The sequence below is a fragment of the Rhinolophus ferrumequinum genome, chromosome 12 (assembly GCF_004115265.2).
Source record: "Rhinolophus ferrumequinum isolate MPI-CBG mRhiFer1 chromosome 12, mRhiFer1_v1.p, whole genome shotgun sequence".
Lineage (NCBI taxonomy): Eukaryota > Metazoa > Chordata > Mammalia > Chiroptera > Rhinolophidae > Rhinolophus > Rhinolophus ferrumequinum.
Window position 1 is genome coordinate 22947021 of NC_046295.1, and position 13848 is coordinate 22960868.

At 34.6% G+C, this 13848-nt stretch overlaps 1 protein-coding gene across 1 annotated transcript in view; it reads right to left on the minus strand.

Moving 5' to 3' along the window:
• CCDC171 (coiled-coil domain containing 171) overlaps positions 1–13848 on the minus strand; it is a 267732-nt gene that overhangs the window by 39167 nt on the left and 214717 nt on the right. Inside the window, exon 25 of the mRNA XM_033124173.1 lies at positions 10147–10299. Within this exon, the coding sequence (XP_032980064.1) occupies positions 10147–10299 (153 nt within the window). The remainder of the gene's footprint in view (positions 1–10146; positions 10300–13848) is intronic.

The following is a 13848-nucleotide window of genomic DNA, read 5'->3' on the forward strand; positions in this document are numbered from 1 at the left end:
ACCCAAGTGTCCTTCGATAGATGATTGGTTAAAGAAGTTGTGGGATATATACACAATGGAATACTATTCTGCCATAAGAAAAGATGAAATAGTACCAGTTGCGACAAAATGCATGGATCTTGAGATTATCCTGAGCGAAATACATGTAAGTCAGACAGAAAAAGTTGAGAACCATATGATTTCACTGATATGTGGTATATGAACCAAAAACAACAAAAGAACAAGACAAACAAACAAGAAACAAAAACCCATAGACACAGACAATAGTTTAGTGGTTACCACAGGGTAAGGTGGAAGAAGGGTGGCAGATGAGGGCAAAGAGGATCAAATATATGGTGATGGAAAGAGAACTGACTCTGGGTGGTGAACACACAATGTGATATATACATGATGTATTACAGAATTGTACATCTGAAATCTATGTAACTTTACTAACAATTGTCACCCCAATAAACTTTAACTTCAAAAAAAAGAATTTTAGTTCTTATAGTTAGGGCTTTGATCCATTTTGAGTTTATTTTTTGTATATGGTGTGAGGTAAGGGTTCAAGAAAATACATTTTTGAAAATAAGCTTTCTACTGATTTATATAAATTAGACTTCTGTATCTGAAATAAACCTCACATACTCTTACTTTTTGCTGGAGCGGGGCATAATTTTAATTTGGCATATCATTGTTATCAACAAACACTTACTGAGTACCTACCATGTGAATGAAAGTTATTACACTGGTCATTTTATGTCTATGTGGGTAAACATACAGAAGCCGGGGGTCCCAAAAAATATGATAAAGTTTAAAATTATTTAAGTGGTATACTGAAAAGAATGTTCTTTTTTGTCACAAATAATTTTGGGTTTGGGGTTTTGGAGGATTTATCGGTTTTTTATTTTGTTTTGTTGTTTTTGTTAGGAAGAGTGGTAAAGAGGAGAAGAAACATCCAGTTTATATTATTTTAATGTTTCACCTAAAATTTTATATTGGAATAATAATGTATAAATTATTCTATTCATTCTTATTAAGTATTTCCTAAAGAAATATATGAAATATAGTTTGATGGGTATTAACGAAATTTTATGGGGGAAAAATCTTGGGGGAACTATGGTTTGTGCAACATATCTGCTCCATAACAAATATGTATTGAACAAATATTATTGAAGGGATGCTCTTCCAATTCATTTCAATTCAAATCAACCAGAATTTATTGAAGTCAGATCATTAACACAGATTTTAAAAATGAATAACACATCACCTCACAGACTCACAATATAGTAATACATACATAACTAAATGATTATGTAAGTCAGACTACTATATAGTGCTCACACAAGTAAGTACAGTGATAAATGAGCATAAAAAAGGGAATCCTTACTTCTGCCAACTGGGAGATGAATTAAAAAGACAGACGAAGTCAAAATGTGCCAAACTGTCAATGATAAAGAATTTTTACTTTACTATGAAGAAAGTGTAGAGCCAAAATACATTTTGAGTCAAGCTATGGCCTGACAATATCTGTGTTGGAAAGATAACTCTGGTACTAAATGGGGCAGACAAGATGGAAGGGGGAAATCTAGATTTGGGGAAACTCACTGGAAGACCATTGCACTAGCCCAAGGAAAACTTAATGTGACCACAAGGGTCAAAAAGACAGAATGAATCTGAGATCTGTGGTGGTAGAAACTTTAAAACTTAGCAATTGTACCACAGCCCTTCTTGAGCAGTTCTCGGCGATGTGAGGGCCTCCTAAGCAAGCTGTGACTGGCCGCGGTGTTCTTGGGGCATTTTGCAGAGCACCCATAAGCTCAATATTGGCGCAAGAGCTGAATCTGCATTAACTTTGAAAAACCACCGGCCATACCCCATGAATCCCTGGGACCCCCACCCCACCCAACTCAAGCGGCACCACTAGAGGCACTGTCGACACCAAGCCAACAAGTCCGGCCAAGGAGGCTCTTTCAGCAGTTGAGCCTTATAGGCAGCCAGCAGGTAGCAACAGGCCTAGGGAAGCTCTGGGCCTTTTGCTAAGCTATCACCAGCTCAATACTGGTGGCTGCAGGCCTCGGTTCACAGCAAGGCCACCCCACATGCCTCCAGGTCCAGCACAGATAGCAGTCAACCACCTACAGCTTTGTGGATTCTACCAGGTAGCCCCAGGCTGGTCACAGGCAAAGCTGAAATTGGCCTGCACGGGAGCCCCTCCCAGGAGGCACAAGAAACTACACACCCAGAGGCCGTCAGACCACACCAGAGTTACTACCTGGTTAGTCCCACAAGCAGCACACCCAAAGGGTGGTCTCAACAGGCACAAGAGCCCACTCAGGCGAATCCTCCTCTGAGGGGTCAGCCCACACAGCAGCTCAACACTGGGCATAGCCAATCCTCACAGCCAGTTAGCCTGAGAGTCAGTCCCACCCACTGACACACCAAAAGCAATTAAGGCTCAACTACAAAAGGAGAATAGACACAACACATACAAGGGACACTCCTGGGACACATGCACAGGTGATCAGAGAGACTGTGCCACTGGACCAGACAGAATACCTAATACATAAGGCCACTTGGCAAAGACAGACAAAGGAGATCTACATAATGCATAGAACCAAACAAAGAGAGGTAGCCAGAATGAGGAAACAAATAAATATGTCCCAAATAAAAGAACAAGAGAAAAAGAATTAAGTGAAATAGAGGCAACCAACCTACCAGAGACAGACTTTAAAACACTGGTTATATGACTGCTTAAGGAACTTAGTGAGAACTTCAAAAAAGAGATAGTACGCATAAAGAAGGACATAGAAACCATAAAAAAGAACCAGTCTGAAATAAAGAATACAATAATTGAAATGAACAATACACGAAGGAATCACCAGCAGATTGGATGAAGCAGAGGATCGAATCAGTGATTTAGAAGACAAGGTAGCAGAAAACACCCAATCAGAACAACAAAAAGAATTTTAAAAAATGAAGATAGTAATGGGCCTCTGGGACAACATCAAGCGTAACAACATTCACATCATAGGAGTACCATTAGGAGAAGAGAGGGAGCAAAGGATAGAGACCTATTTGAAGAAATAATGACTGAAAATTTCCCTAACCTGGCAGAGAAAATAGACATACAAGCCCAGGAAGTGCAGACATTCTCAAACAAGATAAACTCAAACAGGCCCACACCAAGACACATTATAATTAAAATGGCAAAGCTTAAAGACAAAGAGGGAATCCTAAAAGCAGCAAGAGAAAGACAACTAGTTACTTACAAGGGAGCTCCCATAAGACTATCAGCTAATTTATCAACAGAAACTTTGCAGACCAGAAGGAAGTGGCAGGAAATATTCAAAGTGATGAAAAGCGAAGACCTACAACCAAGACTACTCTACGCAGCAAGGATATCATTTATAATTAAAAGAGAGATAAAACTTAGCAATTGATTAAATATTCGTGGTAGAGGGAAAGTAGAACAAATGTTAAATGTTTACCTTGGGCTGCAAGGTGGATAGCTATGTCAGAAACAGCAAATGTAGAGAGAGAAGAATTTGGAAAAATGGGGACTGGTAAAGTTGGATAACATGTTCAGTGTGAGACAGAGAGTTTGAGGTATTTGCAGAAAAGTGGAGACTTGTGAAACTAGTGGGCTACTAAAGCCCACAAAGAACTCAATTTAGTGACAAAGATAAAACAGTAGGAGAAAAACCCAGAAGCATGTTTAGTTGCTGCCAATATTTAAACAACTGGTAAAAATAATTAATGCATTAGATTGCCAAATTACCATCTACATTTTCTATAACTTAATTATTAATTGATTACAATGATCAGAGTTTCAAATTTTCATTCTTGTCACTCCTTGAATTATATAAATATATTATACCATGTTTCCCTGAAAATAAGACCGGGTCTTATATTAATTTTTGCTCCAAAAGACGCATTAGGGCTTATGTTCAGGGGATGTCATCCTGAAAAATCATGCTAGGGCTTATTTTCCAGTTAGGTCTTATTTTCGGGTAAACAATGGTATTTGTTATATAAATATAATATTTATTATATATAAGAATACATTTTATATTTATACATCTATAAAATACAAGCATATATTTAATATACATGTTTATTACATAAATATTACATATTTATTTGTTATATAAACTACATATTTATATAATTACATTATTTATATTTATATAAAATTTATAACACCATACCCCGATAGTCACTATCCAGATATCATTCATTGGGAAAGTGGCTCCTCTTAAACTGCATAATACAAAAACTATACAAACTTTAGTTTGTTTTTTGTTTAGTTTTTTGTATAAAGTTTAGTTTTAAAACAAAGTTTAGTTTTTATACAAAAACTGCATCAGACGAAGGCTAGAAAGGAGGTGTGAGGCCAAAGGAATATACATTATTACCTCCAGACCCCTGTTTAGTATACAAAAGAAAGCTTGAGTTTCTGGACTATGAGAAACTCTTAAAAGTTTGGAAATGTATGTCAAGGATCAAGGAAAATGCTTGCATGTTGACTGGGCTGTCCCACCTTTTGATATGTTATGTTTCCCTTATTTAACTCTGTTAGTATCCATAGGCCAGAGCTGGAGCTCGTGATAAAAAATATGGGAGAATTTGATGACCATCTCAGTAAGCAATATTTAGCAAAAAGGTAAAATGGATGTAATGGCATCAAATGTCAGTGAATTCTAAAAATAGAAAAAAATAAAATTTGCAGTTGGGAAATGTAAATACATAAAGCAAAGGGAATAGATGTCTGCAATGCAGTTGTCAGAGACATCTCACTCAGTTTCTCAGAAAGCTGAGAGTCATGGCTGATAGGGCACACGGATCTGAAGCCCTACTCCTCCAGTGTCTTCTCACACAATTTTCCACTTAATTTTGCTCCAGCCATACAGACATCTTTCCACTCCTTAAACATTCCATGCTTTCCCTTGTCAATACCTACTTCATCTTCACCTTCTTAACTAAAATTTCAATTTCTCTAAAAGTCATCCCAGGCCTCAGTTAGGTCCCTCAGATCCATGCTCTCACAGCACTCTGATTCCTCTCGAGTGTCATTATTTTCATTATTTGCACAACAGTTATATTCTCACGATACTTTTAGTGTCACGACGGTAGAGATTTGCCTTCCTCCACTTCGCAGTCTCATAGGAAAGCCCCAGACAAGGACTCAGAGGCTTTGGGTTCTCATCTCATTAACTAGGTTCTAACTAAACACCTGGAAGCAAGACTTGATAATCTGTACGTATTACCACTGAACTGCACTGTACAGTCTCTCTCAACCAACTAAGTCATGACTTATAGCACATTAACAAGAAATATTTTTCTTGAAGGGCTAAAAATCTCAATAATAAACATCAGGAATCAACTGAGATAAAGGATTTGAAAGTTTATGAAAGCAACTTACCTAGAATGAGTTACTTAAATTCTATCAATTTCTTTATCCACACAACACTAATACTTACAAACACTCCTTCCTTTCTCAAGAAAATGTAATAAAAATAAATGTGACAAAATATTACTTGAGAACTTAAGGGAAAGGGGAATCTTATTTTTTTTTATCTGAACCAAACCAAAATATCAAACCCTTTTAACTTTATTAACAATATCACTTGATAACTATCAAATCTGACATAATCTGAACAATGATGCAAAGATATCTCCTTTGCAAAGATACTAACTGAAATGCTTCCCTGATTTGTAATTTATTTCTTTCTCATAAATATAATACCATAGAATTAAAAACATACTGTTTAAACATACAGTGGAAAGGAGGCAAATCAGTACTGTAACTTGCAGCATCATAACTCACAGCAAAGTATTTGCGTTTGGCATTCTATGTTTCACAGATTGAAATATCATATGTTTCTCCACAGATGTGGATATGCGCCGGCATCCAGACACCCACAGTAATTGGTTCTGACTGCTGTACTGTTCTCTATTGGGCTGTTTGGGACTCAGAAACTCTTTACTCAAAGCCCTTTCTGGTTACTATTACTCAAGATAAAAGCTCTAGAGCAGCCTTATGTTAATGGGTCAAAGACCAACATACTGAAAATGTTAAAGTACTGGCAAATGCACAATTGATGAGAACTCTTAAATGAACTCCAGCATTATTATTATATGTTGCTGAACAAAAAATAAAAATGTTACCTAAAGAGTGATAAAATTTTTAAAGATGACTATTCATGTCCACAATATGATCAATCTCTTCCTATGCATTACAATGCCATGATATATTGTTTTTGATTAATAATGAATATTTTTTATTCTTATCCAATGAAATGGCTTAAAAGGTAGTACTGAGCATATACCTACTGTCCTCAGTTCATTAAATAAGTGATGATAACAACATTAATACTATATTTAGTATGTGCTAAAAGCACTGATTTAAGGGTTGTTAGCTCTTTTCCCTATTCATAAAAAGATTTCCTCTTAGTTACATATATTTCTTAAAGCTATATGCTTAGCTTAGCTGTAGGAAATATATGTAACTATCAGAAACATTTTTTATGTGTAGGGAAGAGAATATTTATTGAGCTCCTACGAATATGGCAGACACTGTGTTTTTATTTAGTTGTCATAACAACCCTACATAATGCAGGTAATTTCAACTACGTGGTACAAATATAGACACTGATGCTTAGACTGTTGTATGGATAATAAATAATAATGCCAGAAAGTATACCCAGGACTTTCTGACTATAACGTCTTATTTGAGGGATAGGAGGCAACAGTAGGTGGGGTGGGTATTGGAGGAGAGAGTTCATCTGAGGGCCCAGTCAAAGAGTTTTGAGAATGGCTAAAATAACAAATACTAGAGAGACCAAATGAGAACATCAAGAGGAAAACAGTCAGAGGCAGAATCAAATTATGGAGTAAAATGAAGGGACTGGATAGTACAAGAATGGATTGGGAATATAGGTGAAGTGTGGAGTGATTGTTGCAAGCAGTCTTGGGCTACAGTGGGTACAGACTGTTAGGGTGAGTTGGATGCCTTTATCTGAGAGGGGAAATGGCACTAGAGTACCAATACATTTTCTATTACACAAAAATACTCATTATATAATTTAATTCATTAAACATATATACTAGCCATAAGTGCTATTCCTCAAAACAAAATAAAATACATGTTTTGATTGTTCTTCCCCCTTAACAAAGTGTCAAATTGCAAAAATTTTTTCAAAATCCCCTACAAATATTTCATCTTCTCAGTACTTTCTCTTGACAATGTTATGCAGAATGAACTCCTGCCTCATCTATGCGCCCACAGACTTTATACATGCCTATTTTTATGATTTGCTTATGGCACTACTTCCCACAAGGGCAGAGATCATGTCTTTCCACCTTCATGCCCTCAGAACAAAGGAAATGGTAGACAAAAATCAAAAATGTCAATAATCATATTAAATGTAAATGACCTAATCACCCAATTAAAAGCCAGAGATTGTCAAATGGATAAATAAAACAAAACAAAACTATACCTTTCTACAAGAGACCCATTATAAATATAAAACATAGGTTAAAAGAAAAAAATGGAAAAAGATAAAGTATGCAAACACTAATCAAAAGAAAGCTGAAGTGTGAAAAGGTGATAATTGAAATTATGGACAGTATAGTGAACAGGGCCAAAAACCAGATTTCTGGAGGCCTATATTTAAGATATTTAAACATGCTATGTCACGCCCATCTTAAAACAGAGTTCCTGAATCCTCTGAACACTCTACACCTCTATCTCACATTTAACAGCTAAATCCTTGAGCTACTTGGTTAAATTCAGTCTTTTTTTTTTTTTTTTTGGTGAACTTCCGCTTGTTTATCCACCTCTTATTGAAAGAGCCTTTGCAAGGTGACCAAGGGCCTCCATGTATTAAATCCAAACACTCATTTTCAACACTCATTTCACTTGATCTTCAGCAGCATATAATAATATTGACGCATCACCTTTCTTGAATTACTCTATTGTCATGCCATCATACTTTCATTCTTAGGCCTTTCTCTCTTCTTGCTTTATAAACTGTTTCTTCATTGGCTCATTCTTGGTAACAGTGTTTAGTTCCATCTATATGACAATGACTTAAAATCTATATTTCCAGCATGGCATCTTGCTTAAATTCCATATCAAGTAGCCCTTTGACTTCTGCAGTTTGATATCTCAAAGGTGCCTCAAACTCAGCATACTCAAATCTAAACTCACAATATTGCCTCCTGGTCCATTGTTTCTCTATCAGTAAATGAGATTACCGATCCAGTTCCAAAAGCAAAAATCCCAGGAATTGTCTGAGACACCCCTTGCTCTTGTTCTTCCCATCCAATTGTTTCTTCACATCATGGCCAAAGGGATCTTTTAAAAACGCAAATTTGTGCATGCCACTCCTTTTTTAAAGTTTTACAATGACTTAAAGACAACGAAGTCTGACCTCGGACCTTTTCTCCAGACCATCTTTATCTCAGAGACTCTTGCCTTTGTCCTCTTTATTCCAGCCACACTGGTCTTTCTCAATTTCTTATTTCCATTAGAGAGCCTTTTTAGATGCCCAACTCCCATCCTCCTGGTCTTAAAAGCTACTCTCTCCCATCCTGGATAACTCCAACCCAGTCTTTATATATTAGCTCAAGCATTATTGACCCTAAAAAGGCTTTACTGATACCAAAATATCTGACACAATCTAAAGAGTATAATATAACATTAACCAATGGGATTAGAGTTAGCAGGAAGAAATGTGAGTATGTTTCAGAGAAAGGCTAGAACAAATTCCAAATACTTATTTAAAAAAAAATTTTTTTAAAGTTTCCTCCTTAATTTCTCTTGATGGAGGTCAAATTTACTACTCTCTTATTAAGAAATTAACAGTCATTTTAAAAATTGAACTCAACTGAACTCACATCTTAGGTCCCAAATAGCTGGTTTGTTCATTTATTGGATAAATTATCAGTATTTTTCATTCAATAAACATTTATTAAGCACCTATTGTGGGCCAGACTGTATTCAGCACTAGGGTGCCTTCACAGCAGTGAAGAAAACACCCCAAATTGCTTGTCTTTATGAAATTTAGTTTTACTGAAGATAGGGAGTAATCAGACAATAAGCAAACAAATAAAATACACTACATATCAATTGGTGATAAGAGCTGTAATGAAAAAAATAAATCAAGGAAGGTGGAAGATAAATAGGCAATCTAGGGCAAGAGTGAGACAGAGCTTTGGGGGAAGGGAGGGTTAGCAGTTGCAATTTTAAATACCATGGTCATTAAGGTTTCATTGGGATGCTGACACTTGAGCTAAGACCTGACGGACCTGAAGAACCAAAACACAGCTGTACATCCATTTGCTTTAATGCTAACACTTTTTCTGTTGAACCTACCATTTGAAATGGGTCAACCGCTGAATGGCAAAATGATACTTACAAGTTACCTTGATCTATGGTAATCAAACCAAACAAGGAAAAAAAATTCCAATTATTGATAACCCTCTATCACTACTGATATATCTGCCTTTTGAAAAAAAAGTTTAAATGTTTATTTTATTCCCTTATGTCACAAATATATTAATTTTTTTGATACTCGCCAAACACATATTTCAAATGTAGAAAATTTTGTTTAGTCTTCAAGGAGCCAAAAGTTCATCATGGGCTAAAATTTTAAAACATAAAATGACTGCTGAAACTGAATTTTAATCATATAGATGAATCACAACATGCATTTTAGCTAGGCATGTATTATAGATAAGTCTAGTTTTCTACAGAGAATAATCACATGTTCTAATTACCATTTTGGTTATACACATAATTAATAATATTCTGTCTTAATGGGACACACTGAATCTTCAGACAGTTGCAAGCTTTAACTATGCATACTGCCAAACCAACTGTCAGCTGCACTGCCAAACACAAAGGAATCTTGATGTAGTATTCTAGCACTGATAGCAATATGCATATCTTTATACATGATACAATGGAAAATTAATTGCTTTTGTTCCTTCAAAATTTTCTCCACACTAATAATTTTTTATTGTTCGATTGATCATTTACCCTAAATTATATGTATTGGCAAGTTATCTTATGAGCAATAAATACGTGAATGTAAATGTATTTTACATTTAGGTACATTTAAACACAAGATCCAAAGAAAAAAATATTGTGGGACTTACTGATTGCAAACTTTCATTTTCACGTAAACAAGCTGTGTGAAGTTCTGATTTCAAGGTTGCAATGTGACTTCGATGAGATGTCATTTCCTTCTCTAATGTAGCAATTCTAGTGCTTGCAAGCTGGTAGACATCCATGAAACTTTTAATCATAGCCTAAAGAAATAAGAATAATGTCACATACAATTCAAATAAAGCTGTCCCCAAGGAGAATTTCCATAATTTGAAAGCAGTATCATTAAAATTTTTAAATAAACAGCCTTTCAGATTTCTTTAAAATAAGAAAGCTAACCCTCATAATTTATATTGAGAACAGTGACTATCTTAAGAAAGTTTGAGAGAAAATAATTGAGACTTATTTTCCAGACTATTTATTTAAATAAGATGTACTTTGATCTATTGTGCATAAAACTGAGAGTGTGGTTTTTAAATATGGCACACTTATTTTCTTTGTACAGTTAAATTCAAGATGTAATTTAACCTGAATTTCAATCTTATGGCACACAACAGATGGATATTATACATAAGCAAGATACTTCAAAATGAGTTGAGTTAGTAAAATTTTCAATCCACATTAAAAACAAATGTTTTTAAACAAAAGGAGTTGAAATAATCCTGTGATTTTTTAAGAGTAAATAATGTGATTCCTATATTCTAAGAAAAGCACAATTACATTCATACATATAACAGTGAAATGCTCTTGCATTATACTATATATAATAAAATAAATAACAAATGCAAGTGTTGGTAATTTCTTTTCTCCCCTAAATAATATTTTTTGGGATTGTTGTACCTTCGTATTACAGATTAACAACATTTTATAGACTTTTTCTTCTAAAGGAAAAAGTGAATTTTAAGTCCAAGAATACTATTACACTTAAAAAAAAAACCTTTCAAAATACTTCAATTATAGCAAAATAAAATCAAACATTTCTCACACATTCAAATACAATGTTATATTATTTACAAGAAAAAATGTTCCAACCATAGTTACAACTTAGTACAATGGTAAACAATCTGAGAATTTCCAAATTATATTTAATTTGAAGAATTTAACTTGGGAAAGCTTTAGAAAGTAGATACTTGAGCAATTCTGAATACATATGAAATAATAATTCGGTGAAATAGTAATATCAACATACACAATGTCTACAAACAAGAAGTAAGTTAGTATTTGTAGTTAAAAGTAAGAAAACTCATACCTTTATGCCAAATAAATTCCTATTTACCCTCAAAAATCCAGCTCAGACACCACCTCTTTCAAGCAGCCTGTTTTGAGCCCCGAGGCAGTACTAACTTCTACCCTGGTCCTCTGTGGATCCCTTATGCTTGCTTTTACGATTACACGTATTGCTTTGGAAGAAATTCATTAGTTTACAGGTTTAACTTGACTAGACTGAAGAGATCGTTAGGCCAGGTACCATGCCTAATCATCTCTGTATCTTCTGGGATAACAGTGGCCCATAGTGACCACTCGTTTGAATGAATGAATGAATGAATGAAAAATTTTAAAAGATGAAAAATCACAAGCTAAAGTCATATGCTGTCATAAAATACATTATAGGAAAAAATGAAGATTTTTGGTGAAACAAAATCTTAACACTCAAATGATAAAGTATTAACCGTATCTTGTTCAACTTGATTAGAGAAGCAAGAGCATAGCTGTAGGCATAAAAGGATAGAGTACACAAAAGTGAATTCTATCACCCAACACTAAACAAACATGGTATGACCTCATGTTTAAGGTCATTACTTTGAATCATTTCAAGGTAAGCTTATAGCTAATACTAACACAAAATATCTCCCTAGGTTTCAAAAGTATATAAAAATCAGAAACTATAAAATCGTACCTGTTTCTTCCTATGCCAAGTCTCTCTCCACTCTTACAAATCCACTCATGTTCTCCACTGAGATAATCGATCAGGAATCACAACTACTGTATATATATTTTTGTCCTCACTCTGCCACCTACTGAGCTTTATGTTGTTGGGCCATGCCAAGTGATCTCTCTGAGCCTCCATCTCCTCCCTCCGTGAAATGAGAAGAGGCATTTTCTTGCCTACTTCCAAAACTGTTGTAAGGCTCAGATCACTGAAAATCTAATGCAAGGCTAGTCTCTTAATCCTAATACCAGAAGGACCTCTAAAAATGGTATCTACTGAATTTCATTTTATTGTACTATTTTTAAACCGTCCACTAAAATCTCTATGAGACAATCTGTGATAGGTGGTTTGTATACCCATGTTCTTGCTGTATAAGGACTTAAAATGTGTAAAGGCATGAAAATATGCATAAATGCTTATTGAATTAAAAAAAGAAACTACCCTTCTATCAGGAACAGGCTCCTGGATTATTATTACACTGTTAAGTCACATTAGAATTGGTCTCTAATTTTAAGGATGAAAAAGTTCAACACTTAAAAAGTAATCCTGTTTCTTAAATTTGGAGAAACATATTTCATGAATATTCTCCCATACATGATATTCTTAAAAAAATAAATAATATAGGTGATATTCCTTCAAAAATAAGGGAGCATGGGGGTGGTAGGAGAGGGTAAATGGGATCAAATATATGATGATGGAAAGAGAACTGACTCTGGGTGGTGAGCACACAATCTGATACATAAATGATGTATTACAAAATTGTACACTTGAAACCTATGTAATTTTACTAGCCATTGACTCCCCAATAAATTTTAATTTAAAAAAAATCTCTTTGAAAATACTTTTTTTTAGAGAAGTTACATCTGAATATTTATGTGGTGAATGGAACAAAATTTGGCTCCTTCCTCAATCTTCTTTTAAGAATTAAACTAATATTTAGTGCAGTATATTAAGAGAAACCACACATTACTTCTTTATAACACTAACAAAATTATAATAATCTATTTCTTCCTTAGGATTTAGAATTCTAAGAATTTAAAATCATTAAAGCAGCATTTCATTTGAAAGACGAAATCAGTTTTGCCTAACACTTATGAATATACACTATTCTAAAATGAAAACCTCCTTCAGAACTGAAAGGTACGGAGGAGTGCCAGTGAAACTGCAAAGTTATTCAAAGAAGCCACGGATCTTTTGAGAAGTAAAGTATTTTAACTTGGTATTAAAAAGTGTGATAAAGGATGCCAGTGAAAACCAACTCTTTTAATAAAAAAGAAAGGTGCCAAGTTGGTAGAAGAAATAGAAATGACTGTCTGAATCAACTGAGGACAGAGTGAGCATCTAATGACCTCTACATCAATATCCTGAAGTCTAAGGCGCTCTCTCTCGTATGAAAATATCACATCTTTGTACATTAGGAAATAATGACAGAACAGCACGATATTGTGTACAGCACACCCAGCATTTGAAAACTTATCCCACATCATCTTTGTCTCTAGGTATTTTGACTATAACATACCGTGAGATACGTGTCTCAGTGGGGATTACCTAGTTACAAGAGAAACAGAACAAAAGACAGTTTCTGGACAAGAATAGGCTTTTGTTTTGGAGATAATCTATAGTGTTTATAATCAACATAACAAGATGAGAGAATCCAAACATAAAATTCCACATCCTATGTATTTTAAGGAAAAGTGTAAGTATTTTAGAATATTTTTAAAAATCTGAGATACAAATAGGTAACTGTCACCTGAGGACCAGAATATTATTTATATTATTTATTATGTACATATTATGATGTAGTTTAGACTGACTTCAAAAT